The sequence below is a fragment of the Mustela nigripes genome, chromosome 4 (assembly GCF_022355385.1).
Source record: "Mustela nigripes isolate SB6536 chromosome 4, MUSNIG.SB6536, whole genome shotgun sequence".
Lineage (NCBI taxonomy): Eukaryota > Metazoa > Chordata > Mammalia > Carnivora > Mustelidae > Mustela > Mustela nigripes.
The window spans coordinates 153,128,573-153,150,610 of record NC_081560.1 but is presented as its reverse complement, the minus strand read 5'-3'; the positions used below and the strand labels follow the sequence as shown (position 1 = coordinate 153,150,610).

The 22,038-nt window shown below is 47.2% G+C and overlaps 1 protein-coding gene across 2 annotated transcripts in view; it reads left to right on the top strand.

The window, feature by feature from the left end:
- The first annotated feature begins 1,942 nt into the window (after window positions 1-1,942).
- The window catches only part of ALOX5 (arachidonate 5-lipoxygenase), a 42,448-nt gene continuing 22,352 nt past the window's right edge, over window positions 1,943-22,038 (top strand). For both annotated transcript variants that reach the window (XM_059398022.1, XM_059398023.1), the window contains exons 1-4: window positions 1,943-2,168; window positions 7,741-7,939; window positions 12,033-12,114; window positions 19,654-19,776. In XM_059398022.1, the coding sequence (XP_059254005.1) occupies window positions 2,019-2,168; window positions 7,741-7,939; window positions 12,033-12,114; window positions 19,654-19,776 (554 nt within the window). In that variant the 5' untranslated portion in view covers window positions 1,943-2,018. The remainder of the gene's footprint in view (window positions 2,169-7,740; window positions 7,940-12,032; window positions 12,115-19,653; window positions 19,777-22,038) is intronic.

Below are 22,038 nucleotides of genomic sequence, written 5' to 3'. Positions count from 1 at the left end.
AATGACGGGTAATAGTGGACTAATGAAAAGAAAGTGGTATATACATATAATTGATTATACAGTTGTCAAAATATTTAAAAAGTAAAATTATGTAGGAAAATGCATGTTACAATACTAAGGAACATAGACATACAAAAAAATTACACACAATAGTGTGGTCCTAATGGTGTAAAAATGCCTAATAAGGAATATTTACTAACCACTTTTTCTACATGTTATGAATTTTGTTTATATATCCACTTTTCTTTAATTTCTACAATGACAATTTATTACTTTTGTCCAAAAAGAATATTGCACTTACTTTTTAAAGAAAAACAACAGCCATCTCACATTCTTAGATGTGAAGTCCAATTCCACAGCCATCCTTCACTACCCCCCTCACCGGGGGTTCCTGGAGCCTATCTCCTGCCTGGCAGGGATTGGGTTCCAATTCTGAGATATCTTCACCTGTGCATCTCAGCTATGACCATTCCTCCGTGTCTTATTTGATGCTCAGAGAACCCCTTCAGTGCCTGTCTTTCCATGAATAAAGCCAGTCCGGCTGAAAACTGTCCTCATCTCAGACTGTAGAAAGTGGATCAGCAGGTTCCCTCTCTGCTTTGAGTGGTGGTCCTGCCAAGACATTGGAGGAAGCAGGATTTGCCACAAGGTGGAGCCCCGCATCCCAGAATGGGGAGCCTGTCTCAGGCCTGCCTTTTTGCACCTCCCAAACAGTGAGTGTACAAAGCCAGGGACTTGACGCACCCACCCGACATGGAACGAACTTATATTTTAATTCAGTTCAGCTCATTATCGAATGCGCACCACAGTCAGACCCAGTTCTTAAGTTGGGGGAGGAGGGGGGCGTGGCGCGGCGCGGCGCGGCGCTGCGAGCCAAGAAAATGGAAAAGAAAGTTGGGGTAGGTGCAGGCGAACACAGAAGACATATCAGATTAGGTCACAGCAGTAGGAAGGCTGACCACCGATGGGAAGCTTCCTTCTAGGGCACAAAGCCTTCTACAAACATCTCTTTCAGGCCTTAGTCCACCACCTGTTGAAATCCGACCAATTTACTGGGCCAGGCAGCCTGCTCCCCAACTCCCAGCCATAACGTCTGGAACATGCTTGCTGTGGAGTCCACATCTTTCCCAGGACTTCCAACCAGTGGTCCCCCTGCCCCCCGAAAAGCTATCACTAAGGAAGCCTAACTCCTTCCCCAGCCTCCCGCTTCCCCCAAAGTCCACTGACCTTCTCCAGACAACACCCCGGTGTTCAGACTTGTGTTTTCTTGTCCTGGCCCGCTCTGGCTGCCCCGCCTCCCGCAGTACACCGGCAATCCCTAGTCCGAGAGCGGCTGGCATCTGACTCACCTGGGTGCCCACGTGCAGCATGCCCAGGGTGACACTCAGCCAAGCCTGTGAAGAACCCAGAGCTGCCCGAAGTCTGTGTTCCAGATACCACTCTCAGTATCAGCTCCGGTGTAGCCTCCTCCAAGATGCCTCTCTGGTGTCCCCAGGTGAGTCCCCCTTTCCCCTGTAGACTCCCAGAGCACCCCTAGTCTAAGAAACCATGGCATGGGCAATCGCCTCAGGCACAACCAGAACCTGGTGAGAGTAGACACGACTCTCATTTTAAGGGGTCGTCTAGGGGCTTCCGGGAGCGTGGCGCTGAGGCAGGAAGGAAGGATGCAGGGTGAGAACAATGAATGGGAGGCTGAGTGAGTGAATGAACGGATGCAGGGGTGAGGGGACGGCAGCTGAGGTGTCCCCAGTCCCCAGGCGGCTAAAACAGACACCAGGCCCATGGGGTGAAAAGCAGGAACGCGCGACCCCTACCACGTCCGCAGCAAGTCCGAGCCCTCAGAGCGGCAGGGGCAGGGCGGGGCGGGGAGGGGAGGGGGCCGGGCGGGGGCGGGGCCGGGCTTGTGGGGTCCCGGGAGGGTTGGGTCTGGCCTGGCGGAGGGCGGGGGAAGAGGCAGCTGCTGTGCCGACGCGCGTGGACCAGCAGCACCGAGGCTCCTGGAGTTCGCGTCCTCTGCCATGCCGTCCTACACCGTCACCGTGGCCACCGGCAGCCAGTGGTTCGCTGGCACCGACGACTACATCTACCTCAGCCTCGTGGGTTCTGCGGGCTGCAGCGAGAAGCACCTCCTGGACAAGCCCTTCTACAACGACTTTGAGCGCGGCGCGGTAGGGGCGCGAGGCTGGGACCGACCGGGCTGGGGACACGCGCGGCCCCGTCGGGGCGGCACAGAACGAGCCGGGGGAGCCCCGGGACCCGCTGGAGTGGTTAGGGACCGGGCTAAGGGAGTGTCCGGGACCACGTCGGGGCGGCTGGGACCCAAGTTCCGGGGCGGGAGGCTTGCAGGGTGAGGTCTGCAGCGCGCGGAGCTTCTCCCCCAGGAGAAGGTGCAAGGTCTGCTCTCCAGTTCACAGACAGGATTCCGAGGCTCTGAAAGGTCCCTTAACTGGGCAAGTGCTGTGGGCATGCTTGTGCCCCATTTCATAGGGCTACTTCCACAGGTTGTGGTGTGTGGGAGTCTGGGGGGTTGTGCGGTCCTTGCCCTGCTGTGAAGCACAGATGGCACCTCGGAGCAGCCTCGAGCTTTGGGGAGAAGGCACAGGTCTGGAAGTTCAGAGACCTGGGTTGAATTAGGGCACCACTGCTAGTTCACTCTGCCTCATCACTGGACCTCAGTTTCCCCAAATGTAAAATGAAAGTGATGACTTCAAGCTGGTCCAGGAATCTGCGTGAGCCTAAGCGGAGCTGCTGGTCCAGAGTGATATTTGTAGGTGTCTTCACACCCGGGTCCCTGGGATTCTCAGACAGGTCCCCAGCGGAATTTAGAGGGTAAGAACGAGAAAACTCAAGCAAGAAGCCTTTTGCAACCTGGAGATATCTGACTCCCCACAGAGTATTCGCCAGGGAATACTTGAGCCCCAGGTGTGAGGGCTCAGCGGAGCAAGAAGAGGAAGGAGGGCTTCCTTGTCACTAGATACTCTGGAGCTGGGGGAGTCCAGGGAGCAAAGGGAGCCAGAGTTTACTGTACCACTAATCTGTGCTGCCAAGTACTATATAAGGCCATGCACAGGTGGCCACATTTATAAGTGAGCTCCTGATGATGACCTGGGCAGGAATTCCAGGCCCGTGGCTTTCTCAGTGAGCATGGCAGCTCATGGTCTTTACCGAGCATTTAGTGACTTGCCCAGTCCACTGCCAAGTGCATAGGAAGTGCTCATTGTATGATTATTCTGACGGTCCCAACACTCTTTAGGTAGGTGTGCAGGGAATGTTCCCATCTGTCACCCCCCAGCTCCGGAACTGGGCCAGAAAGATTTAGACTTCACTAAACGTTCTTTTCGCCAATTAGTTGATTATTGGGTTGAACCATATGAAATTGCTCAGAGTTGACAATTTTTGATAAACAAAACCAGGAATTTCATATGGTTCAACTGAATTCTTCTGGGATAAAATTTGAGAAGTAGGTTTTAGGTAGAGGCTGCAGTAAGTAAATAATAGTTCACTCCTTTCCCCATTTCCAAACTTGGAGTGGGCTTGATTCCTTCCCCTAAGAGCTTCAGAACCATGTTATTAGCCAACTTGGCAATTAGCTAAGTTCAGCATGTTAGCCCAGCTCAAGCTCCCTTCAGGAAGAGCGAGGTGTTGAGTATAAATACAACCATTTGTTGTCTGGGTTCCCCCACTAGGGAACTGGGCCTGAGGACAGTGGGGTAGGAGGGAGGGCAATGAGACGTCCACTTGGGAAGATGACACCTTCTGCCATTTCTGAAGCACCTTCATTTACTTCCATTCTTTCATGGTTTTCCCAACATCTCAGGGAGGAAGACTGAGTGCAGACTACTTTCCCTTCATAAGGGGGCCATGGTGGGCCTCATTATCCTCTAAACACACCAGTGTGCTCATGCTGTGCAGCGCAGAGTGCCCCATATGCAGAGTCTACCCAAAGAAGACACTGCGGTGTGGCCATAACAGGGTCATTAGAAGAGGGCTGAAAGCACCGTTCTGTTCATTATTTCCCCTTGAGATTTCATTCAAATGACACTATGACTAAACACCTCAGTGAGCGCCCCAGAAGCAAATTTCAGGAGAGGTTTGCATGTCACATTTCCATGAGGGTGAGAGAGGGCGAGTTAGGAAGGCTGCTAGGCTGCAGAGGAATCAGCTGGGTCCTAAAGGCTCTGATAAAAATCCACTTTTGAGAAAGTTCCTGTTGGTACAAAGTTACTCCACACTTTGTCTTGCACAGCCCAGTGTTACTTCCCCATTCTCCAGCCAGTGGCTCTTTAAGGACAGTCTGTCCCTGTTGGGTAAAGGTGAAAAAGAACCCTTAGAGAAGATACTTGGTCTAGAGGAATTGGCTATCCCGTTTTACTTGGAAAAGTGTCCGAATCATTATGGTTAACAACAGTTACAGTCACAACAATAAGGACTGTTACCAGCTAGTTCAGTCATTTCTAGGTCTTTGGCACATCAACACCCACATACCTCTGTGCAGAATCCTGTCAAACAGTAGGACTGATTTCTTCTCCACAATTTGAGTTACAGAGCCCCACTTATCCTCATCAGAGTTCCACATACTGATTTGGGTCAGGACTAGGAATAGTTCTCCAAAGGTGAGACGCTCCTGTAAATGATCTCTCCCTCAGGAGCTCCCCACTGCCTGCTTGGGAATGCCCAGACCATGGACCCAGACAGCTCAGAGACTGGCCTGAGGCTGGGCAAATTTGGAAAATTGATTTGTTTCCTTACTTCTTTTACCTGAAAGCTGTTCAAGGCAGATGGGATGACTTTTCTTGATCCAAAGATCTCGGGGAAGTCACTTGAGCCACTTTCATTCCAAGACAGCACTCTTAGGAAAGCTAGGGACAATACAGAAGTGTTTAATATATTGTCCTTGAATATATTCAGTGAGTATAGACAAGTCTTACAACTCTATGTACCCCTCATATATTCAGGGAATGTTAACCTTATTAATTTCTATGAAGAGAACACTCTAGGATAACTCTTCCTCAATAATAAGAATTACTGATTAGTGAAGAATAAACATTTCCTTATGAACTTCCATCTATATTCCCCGTCTTCCCTCTCTGTCCTCTCTTCCTAGATTCTGCCTCCTGTTCCTCCTTTTCTTCCTTCCTCTACTCCCTAGTCCCCACCATGCCCCAGTGTCCCCCATTTCTCTCTTCTTTTCTGCTGCAGTTTCTCACTCTCGCTCTGTCTTCCAGTACCCCCCACCACCCCGAGTTCCCTCTTCTCTTCTTCACAACATCCCCCTCTCCCTGCTCAGCCCCTCATTAGCTTCCACCAAGAAAAGCATCCCAGGCTGGGCCTCAGGTCTCTCTTCTGTCTCTGCTTGAGCAGAGAGATCCCTCTTCTTGTCCCAGCAACAACAGGGATCTGGGACAGAAACAAAACCTTTCTAAAAATGCTCATATAAAGATGAAATTAAAAAGTGACCAGCTGGGGGTGCCTGGGTGGCTCAGTTGGTTGGACGACTGCCTTCGGCTCAGGTCATGATCCTGGAGTCCCGGGATCGAGTCCCACATCGGGCTCCCAGCTCCATGGGGAGTCTGCTTCTCCCTCTGACCTTCTCCTCGCTCATGTTCTCTCTCACTGTCTCTCTCAAATAAATAAATAAATAAATAAATCTAAAAAAAAAAAAAAAAAGTGACCAGCTAACACATGGATGAAATATTCAAAAGCCTTAAAACCATATAACCAATAAAGCATTGAAAGTAACAAGTGAAATCAGAAAACGGCCCTTCTGTGAGATAAGGCTGGGGAATTGCATGTTTCCCTGACTTCACGTCTGTCTTTAGCATCTGAGCACCTCTGGCCCAAGGAGCTCCAGGCTCTAACCTCCTCCTTCTAAATATGCATTCCCCACCTAAGGAGTCTTGCTCTCTGTTCTCTACAGATAAATGCCTTGCCCATTCCTTCCCCTCGCCATTGACCTCACCTCCGAAACCTTACCACTTGGCCTACTGATGCCTCCGCTCAGGGGTCTCCATTCTCTCCCACACCAGAAGTCACCCCGGAAGAGCTGTGTCCTTCCTTTCCTCTTCTCCTCCCAGCTCCTTGGGTCCTCCAGCCCTTTACTGGGACTCCTGCACCCTGGGGCTTCCTGGCTTCTTCCCAAGGGATTAGCACCCTGCAGTACAGATAAACTACTCAGCTGAAGTCCCGCAGCCTGGGGGTCAGTGCTGTCTGTGACCTCACCTATGCATTCTGCTCTCCCACTGACACACTGTGGGAAAGAAGGGTTCTTTCACTTTGCAGGAGGGTGCATTCTGGCAGCACAGATATGCTTGTGCACCTGTTAGGGACCAAGAAATGTCACCCCAGCACAGAGGACTGGCTCCTTGGTCCTCAGAAACATTCTGAGGACCCAGGCCCAGACCACAGGGCACAGGGAAGAGACTTCCACTTTCTGACCACAAGTGTCTGGCATCTTCAGTAACCGCAGCATGCGAGCTGCTCACTGCACTCAGAGCCAAGAGGTTTGCTAAAAATACCCAACTTCCCATTCCTCTTAGGAAGTCCTCCCTGGGGTTCCTCTGGCAGCTTGGTGGGAGAAGTTTGGAGACAGAGACCATGGGATCACATGCAGGATGAATCCCTCGCCCCTCCATTTACTTCACTATCACACTGAGAACTCTAGGTTCTGCCACCAATGAAAAAGCTCAAGGACTGGTGAAATCCGGCTTAGAAAGTACCTTGGCGGGGGGTGGGGGGGTACCGAGTGCAGGGCTTCCCAAACCTGCTAGTATATAGAACACCCGATGTAATGCTTGAGCTCTCTTGCTTCCTTTTCCTCTGCCACCAAGAGTTGCAGACACACAGATCACCCCAGAGCCTTGGAAGGGTTGCCTGCCCATCTCCCAGAGTCAGGAGCCTGGCAGCACAAAGCACTGAGCAGCTCAGGGACCTGTTGGGCCGTCTGTACAGGGCCTACGGTGGCACCTTCTAGCAGCAAGACCAACCTCAGCCCACCACTCCCACAGATCTCATGGGTACCGCTTATCTGATTTTCTTAACCCTTCTGTGGCTCAGTGACAGAGGATGCCCTAGGATGATGTGTATCTGTGCAACCTCTCTTATACCTGAGGCTCTTCATTTTCGCTCAGTTATTTGCTCCCCAGAGAACAAGGGAGACACGGAGTAGCTGTACTGGAAAGGTCTAGACTAGAACTCCATCTCTGCCAATGAGTAGCTGAAGTGGGACTTAGTAAGCCTCAATATCTTTGTCTGTGACACAGTCATGACTGCCCCTCATCCTCACGTCATTGTAGGGGTCCATAGCAATTGTCAGTAAGCCTTTTGTAAGATGTAAAGGGCCTCCAAGCATGCAAGGACTAGTTTGCCCTCTCCAGCCTGCAGGGCGGGAAGGCCAGCTGCCCCCCTGCCCTCATTGTGAGCAGGGGCAGCTGCAGGGGACTCTTACCAAGCACAGCCTAGCAGAGGGCATCCATCCCTGGAGTCTCCCCTCTTCCAGCCCTAACCATGTGCAGACAGAAGAATGTCCCACTCTGAATGTGATGAATGTCCCCATCTATCCCTCACTAGACCTCTGTCTCCGTAAAGGCGGAGCCAGGATTTGTCCCCGTGTGTCTCCCAGGTGCAGCATGGAGCCTTGCCAAGGGCAGGCATTCAGACAGTGTCTTAGCTAAATGAACTAAGAGGTGATACAAAGACTCAGGAAACCCCCAAACAATCTGATTTGCCTTTTTCTCCTCTCAGGTTGATTCCTATGATGTGACAGTGGATGAAGAACTGGGCGAAATCCAGCTGGTCAAAATTGAGAAGCGCAAATACTGGCTCCACGATGACTGGTACCTGAAGTACATCACGCTGAAGACGCCCTACGGAGATTACATCGAGTTCCCATGCTACCGCTGGATCACCGGCGAGGGCGAGATCGTCCTGAGAGACGGACGCGGTGAGTGTCCACTCCGGAGCTTCCCAGGGACGGATGGACCTCGCAGGCCCTCCTTCCTCCAAGAACTGTATTCAGGGGAATAGCAACACTGCTGCTCTGAGCCTCCATGCACCGGCAGGTGGTGTGACCTTCCTCGGGGTACTAACAAGCCCCACACGCAGAGGGTGGAGGGAGAGGCCCCTGGCCGCGTGCTCAGCTGTCTTCCATCTGTGCTGCTGTCCTTCAGGGGCAAGCTTATGACTCCCTTTTTGCCGGAGGGTCCCTCATAGCACATGCCTGCAGGACATCTCCCTAGATGGGCAGTTTCCAGGGGAATTCTCCAGTTTTCCTCTTTGGGGGTCATAGTGGGGCTTGGGCTCCAGGGCATCCCACACAGGTCTGGGAGGGGAGGAGGTTGATAGGAGTGTCCCAAGTGCCAGCCTGGAGGGGCCATGGCCAGACCCGGCAGTCATTGTCACCAGTTGTTAAACCAGAAGTCCTACATTTTGCTAAAAAAGAACCTAAAATCTACCCTCTTAAGCAAGATCCTCCAGTGTACAGACCCCAACCCAGCACTTCCTTGGAAGAGCATTCCTCATAAGAGATAGGGAGTTGGCCTGCTGTGGAGGAACAGAGAGAGGGATGGATGGCAATGGTCAGCTAAGGCCACTCGCCCTCTGAATGACTCCCCCCTCCACACTAGCCTCTTAGCATATGGGAGTCAAACCCATGCCTTGGCAAAATTCTATCTGACTTCAAGTCATGGCCCTTCAGTTTGCTCACACTCTAAAACCCGAATGAGAAATCTTCAAAGCTGTGTACCACTACAATAATAAGGAAGAGGACAGATGTTTTACCCATAAAATGTTTACTACTTCCTAGTCGAAAGCGCATTCCTATCACTAGATCATTAATTCTTCACAGAAGGTGAAGGTAAAATGGAAATGATTACTACCCCCATTTTTTATCTAAGAAAACTGAGACAGAGGAGGAAGTTCTTTTCTACTTCATGTTCTTAAACTATCAGGCCACATCCCCTTGCTTCTCACATGGAATTTAAGAAACCAAATTTTAAAAATATTTCGAAACTGAGTGAGTGGAGCTAGAAAGATTTTTTTTGTCTCCTGGCCTCATGACAAAAAAAAAAAAAAAAAAAAAAAAAAAAAATAACAAAATTCACTCTGTCTTGTGGTGGCCAGAATGTGAACAGTGGTAGACAAGGTTCTTCTCTTTCTCTAGTATTTGAAAAACACTAGCTCCTGGTCTCCTTCCTGCCACTCCCACCCAGGGTCTTGGTAGGACGGTCCCTCTTCCCACATACCCTATCCAGCAAAAAAAGTACAGCCCATTCAAATGAGGGTGTTTAGAAAGATCAATGTGCAGGGGAGCACACCAGTGTGGAGGCCATTGGCACTGCTAGTCCTGGTAGTGTGAGGGGAGAGAAGGAAAACCAGATTAATCCAAGAAGGGAAGTGTCCTCGAGACAGTGCTCCCTTGGGAGTAACTATGGCTCCCAGTAGAAATGCAGACACTGCATCACCGATGCAGACACTGGGGAAGTTCTGAGAGAGGACCTGGGGAATTATGGCCTCTCAACACTGCATCGCCGGTGCAGACACTGGGGAAGTTCTGAGAGAGGACCTGGGGAATTATGGCCTCTCCTCATTCTCCCACACCCTCCTCTCCCTGGTCAGGGTTCCCAGTGGCTAACCCAGTATGAAGCCCATCAATGCAGTTCATTCCCATCAAGGACAAGATGAGGGTCTTCAGGGACAAGACAAGGTAGATCTGGAGGGACACCTAGGAGCTATCCATCCAGTTTATTCTACTTATCGATCGCTGTGTAACAGTCTGGAGGCTTTAAATGGCCATTTTCTTCTGTGCATTATCTTATGGGTCAGAAATCTCAGTTTATCTGTGAGCCATGAAGCATTAGCTAAGGGGGAAGGACTAGAAGGCTCACTTTTAAGATGGTTCTTCCCACACATGCCTAGTGCCTCAGGGCTCCCTGGCCTCTCTTTCCACCTGGAATCTCATTCTTGAAGCTTTCTCTATGGCATTGGGCTTCTCATAGTTTGGCGGTCACAGGATAGTTGCACTTCTTAAGCAGTGGCCGGCTTCCAAGAGCAAGTACTCCAAGAGACAGGAGGTGGAAACTGACAGTCTCTTCCTGCCCAAGCCTGGAAACTGGTGGAGGGTAACTTCCACCATATTCTATTGGTCCAAGCGATAGAATAGATCACAGAACATACCCAGACTCAAAGGGGACATTCCCCACCTCCTAATGGAAAGAATGTCAAGGAATTTATGGCCATCTTTAATCCATGACATAGCACAACAACCAACCTTGGGACAACTTGGAAATGAAGGGGCCCAGCCCATGAGTGACATGGTAACCTCTGCCATCTAATACTTCCCCATGGCACCTGGGGTGAACATAATGGTCAGAGGCCCATCACTGTGGTCCTGGGAATCCAGAACACCTATGTGGAAAGATAGCTTCAGTAAGGCACTCATATCAGTGTTTTGGCATCAACCCCCACTCCCGAGCTTTGGGGCATTTAGTCTAGGTCTTGTCACCTAGTCACCTGCTATGTTCCCCAAAGTTCCATCAGTCACTGCAGTAAATGTCCAACACCCTCAGGGCCAGGAGAAATGGAGCTTACACCTTTTGAAACTTGGTACGTGCAGTTTCACATGTTCTGACTTACTCATACCACTGGAACTGAAGAGACCAAATTTCTCAGAGCCAGGTGCCAGAGAAAGAGGTGTATTAGAAATGATAAATGTCGAGTCCCCACGACAGTGTCTCCTACAGCCAGGGACAGCTATTGTTACAATTAATACTTATCTCCCCTTCACTGGCCTTTCACTCAGGCTGCACCTACTGGATGGCTTTCCATCCCCACTGGAGAACAAAGAGGTGCCCTATTGATCTTCCTCTGTGGGCCCCAGTTCCAGCCCTGGACTGGAGCTGCCGCAGCCAGAAGGGGTTCTGAGTGTGGGCTAAGAACTGGTGGGTGTTGGTCTTTAATGAGATAAGTACAGAGACTGAAAGTAGGCATTTACAAGCTTTTATAGTAACTTGCAAGGATTATCCTGTGACTGTTGCATCTTATAATAAAGACCAGGCTTTGTTTTGAATGTCCTTGGCTTGTTTTTTATTTCATTTTTCCCGTAGTTAATTTTTATTGCATTTTACAAAAATATCAGTCTGTGATGGAATGGACATTTTTAAAAACCACAGAGCTGGTGAAGCACTATTATAGGCCCCCTTTTCAGGAGATGTTCTGAAATCCTGCTAGTCTGGGCTCCCACTAACTGTTCACTGGATTTACCTTAAATATATAATATTTATATATATATATAAGTAATATATATATATTTATATATGTATGTATGTATAAAGGGTAATCAGTAATGAGCCTCTCCTGCTCTAAAGGCCCTGAGCAGCTTGACCTTGCCCTTAAGCTACTTGCCCCACTCCTGAAATGAGAACCAAGACACCTTTGAATCTGGGCTAGAGGGAGAAAGAAGCAGCTCAGGTCCATCCTGATTATAAGGACAATAATAATAATTATTGTGCCCACTTACTGGGTGCCAAGCACTGTGTGAAGTACTCCCAAAATCCCCATCATGACCCCCAAAATAGGCATTATTATCTCCATTTTACATGTGAGGAAGCTAAGACAACTTGCTATATACCCAGTGCTTGCGGGAGAGAGGCAGCAGATCAACGGCCTGCCCCCATAACGCCTGATAACCAAGCCCGGGGCTGGATGTGATTCTCAGGGCCCCGAGTGCCCCCAGCTTAATGAGTGAGCAGGCAGAAAGAGGGGCAACTGGATTTGTCTTTTACAATGGGAGTGGCTAAGAGCACAGGTTTTGAATCTTGTGTTGAAAATCTACTAATTAGGTATATGACCTTGGGCAAAGTTCAAAGGCAAAGCTGTTCAAACTCCCTAAGTCCCAGTGTCCTCAGTATGAATAGGGGAGTGTATTCTGAGGCAGGTAAAGATGGCACACAGGCAGGGGGTGTGAGGGAAACCCAAGTACTGAACGTTGTTACCCTTCTTCTTGTGGCTCTTCTCACAGTCCTGCCCTTTCCTCACAGCAAAGTTGGCCTGCGATGACCAAATTCACATTCTCAAGCAGCACAGACGTAAAGAGCTGGAAACACGGCAGAAACAGTATCGGTGAGTTACGACAAATGGCTATAAAAAAAACTGTGCCCACAGGTTACGGCCGACCACTGCTGACAAATAATGGCCAAGCCACCAGTTCCCTGGAGGGCTCCCCAATCCTCAAGCTACCCCTGACCACCACTCCAGGCAGAGATGGTAAAGAACATTATGGAGAAAAGTTGAGGTCAACCATTTCAGCATTTAGGAGGAACTGGGCAGCAAAAGCTTGGATTTACATTAATGTTCTTTCCCCTCCCAAACATGGCTTCCATAGAGTTTGGAATTACATTGTTTAGGGAGAGTTATATAGCAGTGGAACAATAAATAATAACAAAGAAATGATTCTCATAAAAGGGAGAATGGTGAGTGGGAAGCAGGTGCAGTGTGGGGGTGCCAGTAACATTCTGATTCTCCATCCAGATGTTGGTTATATAGATGCGTGCATTTTTCTGCATGCATCTGTACATATATATACATATACACGTACACATATTCATATATTCAATTTCATAATAAAATGTTTATATAAAACTTTTATGTCTTTATATCAGGTAACGGAAGGTAATCAGATTATATGAGTACTGTTAAGATTTATGAATTTGTGATTTAAGACATTTGTGTGTGAGCTTCTCAGCTCAGACACCATATGGATGTGTACTGAGACTTGTGTATTTGGCACAGTGCACAGGGCATTGTCTGGGAGCTCTCCACCACCATTCCCATCTTAAAGGATTGTTATTTCTATTTTTTTTTCTGAAGTAATTTTTTTAAATTTTTTCCCATTTTTTTAAATTTTTTAAATTTAGATTAATTAACATATAAGGTATTATTGGTTTCAGAGGTAGAAATCAGAGATTCATCAGTCTTATGTAATATCCAGTGCTCATTATATCACATGCCCTCCTTAATGTCCATCACCCAGTTACCCCATCCTTCCACCTCCATCCCCTCCAGTTGTTTCCTATGATTAAGGGTCTCTTATGGTTTGTCTCCTTTTCTGGTTTCATCTTGTTTTATTTTTTCCTCTCTTCCCCTATGCTTCTCTGTTTTGTTTCTGAAATTCCACATATGAGTGAGATCACATGATAATTATCTTTCTCTGATTGACTTACTTTGCTTAGCACAATACCCTCTAGTTCCATCCACATCATAGCAAATGGCAAGATTTCATTTTTGACGGCTGAGTAGTATTCCATTGTGTATATATACCACATTTTCTCTAACTATTCACCTATCGATGGACATCTGGGCTCTTTCCATAGTTTGGCTATTGTGGACATTGCTGCTATAAACATTTGGGTGCACGTGCCCTTCAGATCTCTACATTTGTATCTTTGGGGTAAATACCCCGTAGTGCAATTGCTGGGTTGTAGGGTAGCTCTATTTTCAACTTTTTGAGGGTTGTTATTTCTACGTTCTTTCCTCAGCTTTCCTCCCCACTTCGACCACCCCTGCCAAAACCCCTACAGTGAATACTTCATGTACTTTTGGCCCTGTGGGAAGAGGGAATCTTAGACTGCGGTGATGCTAACCAACTTTCAGAGAATCGGGCTAGTTTGTATCCTGTTAGGTGAGTGGACAAGTTTTATCAGTTCCACTGTAACTCAGACGAAGATGTTATCAGCTGATAAATTAGTCTTACAGGCACGTTGTCTTAACTCAGTATTTTCCAAAGTGTGCTCTGGAGCACTCTCCCAGAACTTTGTCCTCAAGATAAGACAGGTTCAGGAAATCCCATGCCCTTCCTGGATGTTTCCAGGGCACATAAGCATGGAGAATTCTGAAAAGTTCTGTGCTAGTGGACTGTGCTTAATTTTTTTTAGTCCAGTGTTTCCCAAGAGAATCTGACATATAATTCTTAGCATCCAGCAGAACAAGTCCTTCGTGGAACACCTTTTGGAAAATGTCCCTTTCCTAAGGAGCGGTCAGTCCAGGGGTGTGTTTGTTTCACAGGGATAGGGCTGTGACTAGGAAAATGGGGCCAAGAACTTTCTGGGGAAACAGTTTTCCCCTTTCTTAGATCTAATCGTCGTTTTTTTCTTCCTCCTTCCACTCATCTGTCCTTTTCAGACGCCTTCCTCTCCTTCCGTTCAGGAAACACTGAACTTTGCATCGTCTGCATAATCTAGGGGTTCCTCTTTCTCTTGAACTCTCGGGGTTCCAGATGAGAGTTTGGAAGTGAAGTAAGAACCGTCTCCCGTCTGTCAGCAAGCTGCAGGTCCAGCTGGCCCTCAGCCCTCAGTGAGCCAGGCAGGCCGTTGGAGAAGCCCACACAGCTCATCACGCACTGCCCTTTTCTTACTGTGACTGCACAGATGTAGATGGTGCACTCAGACAGAGCAGCGTGTAGTGTAATGGTTTGTGATTTATAACACATAATCTCTTCATGGCTTGCTTTTTTCACCCATTATTCTGTTTTGAGGGCAGCCAGTTGACACACATAGGTGCCATCCATCTGTTAGGCATCTGGACAGTGCACCATGGTAGGAGCAAACCACCAGGCTCGCCCACTCTCCGGCGGAGGGACAGGTGGGCCGTCGTTCATTCCTGGCTGTTGCAAGCCACACCTCAGACAGCTTCCTCGTACGTCTCCTAGTGCTGTCATGGAAGAGTTTCTTTAGGGGCTATTCCTACGGATAGACGTGCAGGATTGCAGGCCACATTTTAAGTTTTCTAGATATTGCCAGTTGTCTCCCAAAGAGGTTCTGCCAGCTTTCACCCCTAGCAGCTGTTTCTGAGGGTTGCAATTTCCCTGCATTGTTGACATACTTTTCATCTTGAGACATTCTTGTTCAGGTCAGTCTAATGTCCTGAAATTGTATCTCCTGGATTTCCTCATTCTTAAATTGCCACATATTTCTAGCTGTGTGTGAATTCAACCATTCCCCTACTGATGGACATTCAGCTTTGTTTTCATCTGTCTGTCCATCTGTCTCTGGCATCACCCACAGTGCTGCAGGACGCAGCCTTCCACAAGCAGCTGGATGTCCTGGTGCTTTCTTCACTGTCCATTAAGTTCCAGAACTCACACTCCTGGGTCAAAGTAGCAGTTTCATTTTGAGAAATACTAACAAAAGTCCTTTCCCACAATTTTATGCTAATTTTTGGTGCATTTTCCAGTTGCATGTGTACCTATGGCATACCTGGCCATGCCGATCTTTTATATTTTTAACAATCTAAAAATCCATAAGTTGGACCCCATTGTTGTTTTAATCTGCATTCCCCTCACCACTGGTGAGTTTCACCTCTGTGGAGGGCCTCTTCTTTGAATTGCCTATGTGTAGGCTTTATTTTTCTCCCTTCCTTACGATTAATCCAAAGGAGCCCTCTATATATCAGGCTAGTATCCTTCCGTTATAAGTATAGAACATGTCATTTGTCTTCTGTTGCTTTTGTCACGGAAAATTTTAGTTCTTTGTTTTCTTAACTACATGTATTGGTTTTCCTCTATTGCTTCTGGGTTTCCTGCTTTGCGTAAGAAGACCCTCCCCACCCCAGTGTTACATAAATACACCTTTACTTTTGTCTAATACTTTTGCGATTTAGCCTTTAACATTTGGCTTTTAATTCGCCTGCCCTGTATTTTTATACACGATGTGAAGCAGGGGTCCAGCACCCCCAATATCACTTATTATGGATTATATTCCTCCCTCCTGCCTGGAGCAGACCCCCACCGTGCAGAGCCAGCCTAGGACAGTGGTTATGAATGGGCGTGGGCTCTGAAGCCTGCTTCCAAGCTCAGCTCACTCTATGTCCTGCAAAAGTTGCTTAGTCTTTGTGTGCCCCACCCCCTCAATCTAGAAGATGGGTAAAAGAATAGTACTACCTGACCAGGTTTTGAGAGAATTAAATTGATTAAACCATGAAAACACATAGACTAGTATTTGGCATCTAGAAAGCCCTGGATAAGTGTTAGCTAGTTTTCTGTCACATTTACGTATTTTCTTGGAGCTCTTTCTGGACTTCACATGTTAGTCCACGTTTCCACTCTGCAGCCCAGTGCCATGTTTTGATTATTTAACTTTCTTTTTTTTATTATTATTTAACTTTCTAATATATGTTAATAGCTCTGACATTCTCTCACTGTTTGTTCTAAGATTTTCATGATGAGGATTGCTTTGAATTACATATAAATATGTATGTACTGACATGCTGATGACATTCAGTCCTCCCCACCCCCGTGGAGACCTAGAACACAGTGTGCCTTCCCCCACCTAGATCTTGTGTAATGACCTTTTGTAGAGTTTCTAATTTTCTTCTTGCAGGTCTTTCTCCTCTGTGGGTACTTTAGACAAAAGAAAGTATAGCTTGTACCATTCTGAGTGGCCTATTCTTCTGTTTGTAAATAAATATTGCTGGGATAAAGATAAATTAGTTATTTTTAAAAATATTTTCCTTGTATTGACATCTTACGAAGCTCTTTTATTGGCACTAATCTTTTCTGTTAATGAGTCTTTTTAGTTAGTCAGTCATACTATCTAAATGATGATAATTTTGTCTGTTATTTTCCATTATTTACATCGCTGTATTTTTTTCTTATTTCACAGCTGGAATTTCCAAAACAAGTAATAGCAGCAATGATGGTCTTGATTTCTGAAAAAAATACCTTTGATATGTTTATTTACAATTATACTTGCTATTGTTTTTTGATGAATACTCTTTACTACATTTTAGAACTTCTTGGTTCATTCTAATTTTTTGGCTGAACATCTTCAGTTAATTTCCTCAGAAGAGGTTTGGGGGTAATATAATATCTGAGTCAGTGCTTGTCCCCACCCCCCAAAAATTCTCCCACCCTCACCAATTACTTGATGATATAAGAGGCTTAGAGGATGACCTAAAAAGAAGTCTGTAAACACTTGACACCATCTCCCCATTTTCAGTATAAAATGAAAAACCTAATGATAATTCTATTATTTTTCTTTTCCTGGAAATTCATGAGCTTATGAGAGCATCTCTCTTCTCTCCCCAGTCCCCCTCTCCTCTTCTCTCCCTCCCACACCCTCCCCTTACCCCCTCCTTTCCCTCTCTCCCTCCCTTTCTCTTTCTTCCCCCCAACACACACACACACACACACACACACACACACACACACACACTCGGTCTTCTCTCTCTTTGGCAGTATATATCTAAACATGCCCTTTTTCCTTTTCTTTCCTGCCTAGGACTTACTCGGAAAATTGAAGTCTTTTCAACTTAAGAAAGTTTTTCTCTTATTTCTTGATTTTTTTACTTCTCCATATATTTCCTCTCTCTCCTTTTGGACCTCTTAGTCTCTGTATGTTAAATCTTCTATATCTGCCTTTCATGTCTCCTGTGGTTTTTTTCTTTAAGTTTTTATTTTAATCCCAGGTAGTTAACATACAGCATCATACTAGTTTCATACATAATAGTACACGATTCAACACTTCCATACAACACTCGGTGCTCATCACAGGTACACTCCTTAATCCCCATCGTTGTTTCCTTTTCTCTGTGGTTTTGCTCTGCATTTGTGTTACATTCTCTTCCATTTTGCACAGAGCAGCGCCTGGCCCATGACAAGTTCTCAATAATTATTTATTGAATGAACAAATTTTGTCCAGGAGACAAATTAGATCTCTCATTGACTGTTCTCTTTTCCCATTTCTCTGTTGAATTTTCAATTCAGAAATCATGTTTTGCTGTTGAAGAAAGTCTTTTAACATTCTACTTATATCTCTTTAACACTTCTCCTTTTTTAAAATAAATGTCTTTTTTGCTTCTTTCCTTCCTTCGGCCTGGTTGTTCAACTTGGCCTTCCTCAGTGGAGTGTGATTTTATTTTTATTTGCATATTATCAGTGGGCACGAAGTCCTTTGACCCCTGTGCAGGTCAGCCTGTTAGGTGTCTGAGACAGCAGTGGCCTGCAGTAGGAGGGACACCAACGTTTTTAGTGGTGAGCTTACGAACTGTGCTGTCTCCATGCACTAAGTGGCCCTAGTCTCCTGGCTACCCTGATGGGGCACGTCCATCTCTCAGTGCTGCCACCCTCAGGAGCCCTGGGGAACAGCAGCGGGAGGCCGGGAGTTTAAGGAAATGAATCATTTTCTAAAACAAAGGGGAAAAAATCAGTAGATTAGTTGACGTACATGAGTCTACATTTTATCCTGTTAATGTACCAGCAGTGATGCTAATACATATACAACAAATATGGAAGATTAAAGTCCAGAAAAACAGAATATTGTAAATAAGCCAACAGTGAGAAGTGACAGTACTGCATGACAGAAAATGCTTTTCAAAATGCATCTGCTCTGACTGAGCGTATCCAGTTCCTGTTCACCTCTGGTGGTCCTATTGGGAGTCTTACTGGGCCGACAGGACAGCATGAAAAACCATAGGGACTTTCATGACAGTAAAAGGACAAGATGATACTAAAGGGATGCCAGAGTTTTTTATGACCTCAACTCTTAGTGCTTTAGTTTGCTGTCATAAGAGAGATTTTATTAAAGGAGAATTAGGAATACAAAAGGAAAAGCTATTTACTCAGAATGTAAATTTTGGTTTTTAAACAAATATAAGATCATTCTCCCTGAGCTAAAGAAACAATCTTGATTAGTTTGAGTTTTGTGGTAAGCAAAGAAAAAAAAATAAAGTTTTTTTTTGTTTGTTTTTAAGTAAAATTTAAGGGGCACCTGGTGGCTCAGACTGTTAAGTGTCCAACCCCTGATTTCAGCTCAGGCCATGATCTCAGGGTTGTGGGAACCCCACTTCAGGCTCTGTGCTCAGTGGGGAGTCTGCTTGAGATTCTCTTTCTCCTTCTGCCTCTGCCCCTCCCCACCATGCTTGCAGGTGCTCTTTCTCTAAAATAAATAAGTCTTTAAAAAAAATAAATTAAAAACAAAAACAAAATGTATGTGCCCAATGCCGCAGGAGAAGTTTCAAGACACCAGGATTGGAAAATTTGGCCTGGACAGAGTGCATGGCCCATGTTTGGGGGGAATTATTTTTATTATAACAGTCACTAAGCCAGCCACAGACAGCGTCTGTGCCTAAAGCCCCGCATCCAATCACCCTGCTGTCCTGGGCACCCTACTGGGAAGGAGTGACCACCGTCCCCATTCCCCAGCCACCACTCAGAGTGCAGGGGCATGTCGACTGAACTGGAGGGATACTGGCTGCCCAGGTCAGCCTGGAAGTGGGGGAGCCTTACCCCCTTCTACCTCCAGTGACCAGCAGGGCTGCTCTATGCCAGGGGAGAGATGGCGGTTGAGTGTCCCATCAAATCAGTGAGGTCTTCTGCTGCTTCCTTTCAACTTCTTTTTATGCACTGGTAGGTGCACACCTACCATTCTCTACCCCTCTGCCAAGAGCCCAGTCTCAAGTTCAGAGGACCTTGGGCCTCCTACTGTGATGCTCAGGGCACAGGGAAGCAGACTACCATCAGCCCCTGGGAGGGGTCCCTGTACCTCTCGGGCTGCACGCTCAGCTGACGGAGGATACCCCCTCAGACCACATGGGCAGCCTTTAGCCTGAGGAACCAACCCAAAGGTGACCATTTGATAAAATTTTCTTCTTATTATTCATTCTCAGGTGGATGGAGTGGAACCCTGGCTTCCCTTTGAGTATTGATGCCAAATGTCACAAGGATTTACCCCGAGACATCCAGTTTGATAGTGAGAAGGGTGTGGACTTCGTTCTGAACTACTCCAGAGCGTGAGTTTCCAAGAGCTTAAGGATGCTGGGCAGGCCCTCCATGGGTCAGGGCGTGGGTGGAACCCTCACTCCTTTCTCTGTAGGGGCTTGGGGCTGGGGGGTGGCTCATCTGGGCGCCTCTTCCCACATCATTTGACTGGATCCTCAGTGCACAGCCACAGGGTTACCACCAAGTTACCAAGTTACCACCATGATGACTCCAGACACCAGACATAGCTCTGTCATCAGCCCAAAGTCTAGATAGATCTTTCCTTGAAGTGCCTCATCCCCATCCATGTCTCATCCCCCCGGGCCAGTTCAAGGATGGACAGAGTCCAGCCTGTCACCTAGGTAGCCGGGCTCTGCAGTGAGAATGGCCACCGTGGCTGTGCTGGTCGCTGACACCCATCCCTGGCTGTCCATCCCAGCAGCCCCATGAGACAGGCACGGTTGTGATCCTCACCTTATCACTGGAGAATCTGAAGACGAAGGAAGTCACATACCTTGTTAAGTGGCCTCTGCTGATAAGCAGCAGAGGTGTGAGTTCTGTGCTCCTTCTTTATGACTGAATTCCCACAGGGCTTCTACTGAGCCTGCTTGGGGGCTCCTGAAACGTATGGAGCCCCAGCACCATCCCAGGGCCAGTTGGGGAGCCCCGAGATGCGCCTTGACACTTTAAGGAATTCTCACAATCATACACATCTAGAAAACTCTACATCCATGATTCTGCCACCCGACTGAGCTTCAGCACCCGCTTATTTCAGGCCAACTCCACAGCCAGAAGGAGAGTCTCTGCGGTGGGCCCTGGCCTCCTGTACGCATATCCAGGAGGCAGACAGGTAGAGAGCCACTAACCCAGTCAGCTTCGATGGTAGCATCTGCCTAGAGCAGAGCTGCTCCCCTCGAGAAGGGCCCCACATCTGGTTGGACACACTCAGGCCTGTGCCAAAGTCTTCTTCCTCCTTTGCACATTTAGGAAGAACTCTACATGCAAACACAGCTTTACAATCAACCTCCATAGGGGACCCCCTCTATGGAAAGGGAAAGACCATGGGCATTCATCTCCCTCAGGCTGCACCTACCTTGGGGGGATGAGGTGGTAGGGGCCTAACACTCATCACGCCTCTGCTGAGTGCCAAGCTCATAAGTGTGGGTGTTTTCTAGTAGAATCATCTATTTTAACCTTCACAGCCATCCTGGGAGGTAGACATTGTTCTTGAATGTTTCCAGGTAAATAAACTGATGTTCTGCTGGATCCAGGTCAGGGATTTTGTCTAAGGACATTTAGGCAGAGATTGGCACAATCAGAATTTGAATTCAGATCTATTTGGGTCCAAAGCTGAGGATATTTTTTTACCCTGCTACAACTGAGATCAACTGGGAAGAAAAACTAAAACCAAACATCTACATTAGTAATGCAGTGTAGTACCCAACATCTGGCTTCCTGGAAACACCAGGGCAATTAAATGTCTCATGCCCCACCCAGAGATTCCCAAAGTCATGTGGGTTTTAGGGCAAAGCCCTGACCAGGATGGTCTGAGCAGGAAAGAAGGCCTTTGTGGGGGGCAGACTGGAGAGGAAATGATAAGGATGGAGAGGCAGCAAGATCAGAGGAGATGATACTGCTTTGTGGAATAGGAGCACCTCTTCTTAGTAATGGAGAAGGTATAGATGACAGAGGGATAGTGGATGATGGATGGGTAGATGGTGGATAGACAGATGGTAGAGGGATGGATGGATGATGAAGGGGCAGTGGACAATGGATAGATGGGTAGATGGTGGATAGATGGATGGTAGAGGGATGGATGGATGGTGGATGATCAATGGGTAGATGGTGGATAGACGGATGGTAGAAGGATGGATGGATGGATGATAGAGGGATAGTGGATGATGGATGGATGAGTAGATGGTGGATAGATAGATGGTAGAGGGATGGATGGATGGATGGTGGAGGGATAGTTGATGATGGATGGTAGAGGTATGGATGGATGATGAAGGGGCAGTGGACGATGGATGGATGTGTAGATGGTGGATAGATGGATGGTAGAGGGATGGATGGATGGTGGATAGGTAGTGGATGATGGTTGGATGGGTAGATGGTGGATAGACGGATGGTAGATGGATGGATGGATAGATGGATGATCAATGGGTAGATGGTGAATAGACTGATGGCAGAAGGATGGATGGATGGATGGATTATAGAGGGATAGTGGACAATGGGTGGATGGGCAGATGGTGGATAGATGGTAGAGGGATGGATGGATAGATGGTGGAGGGATATGG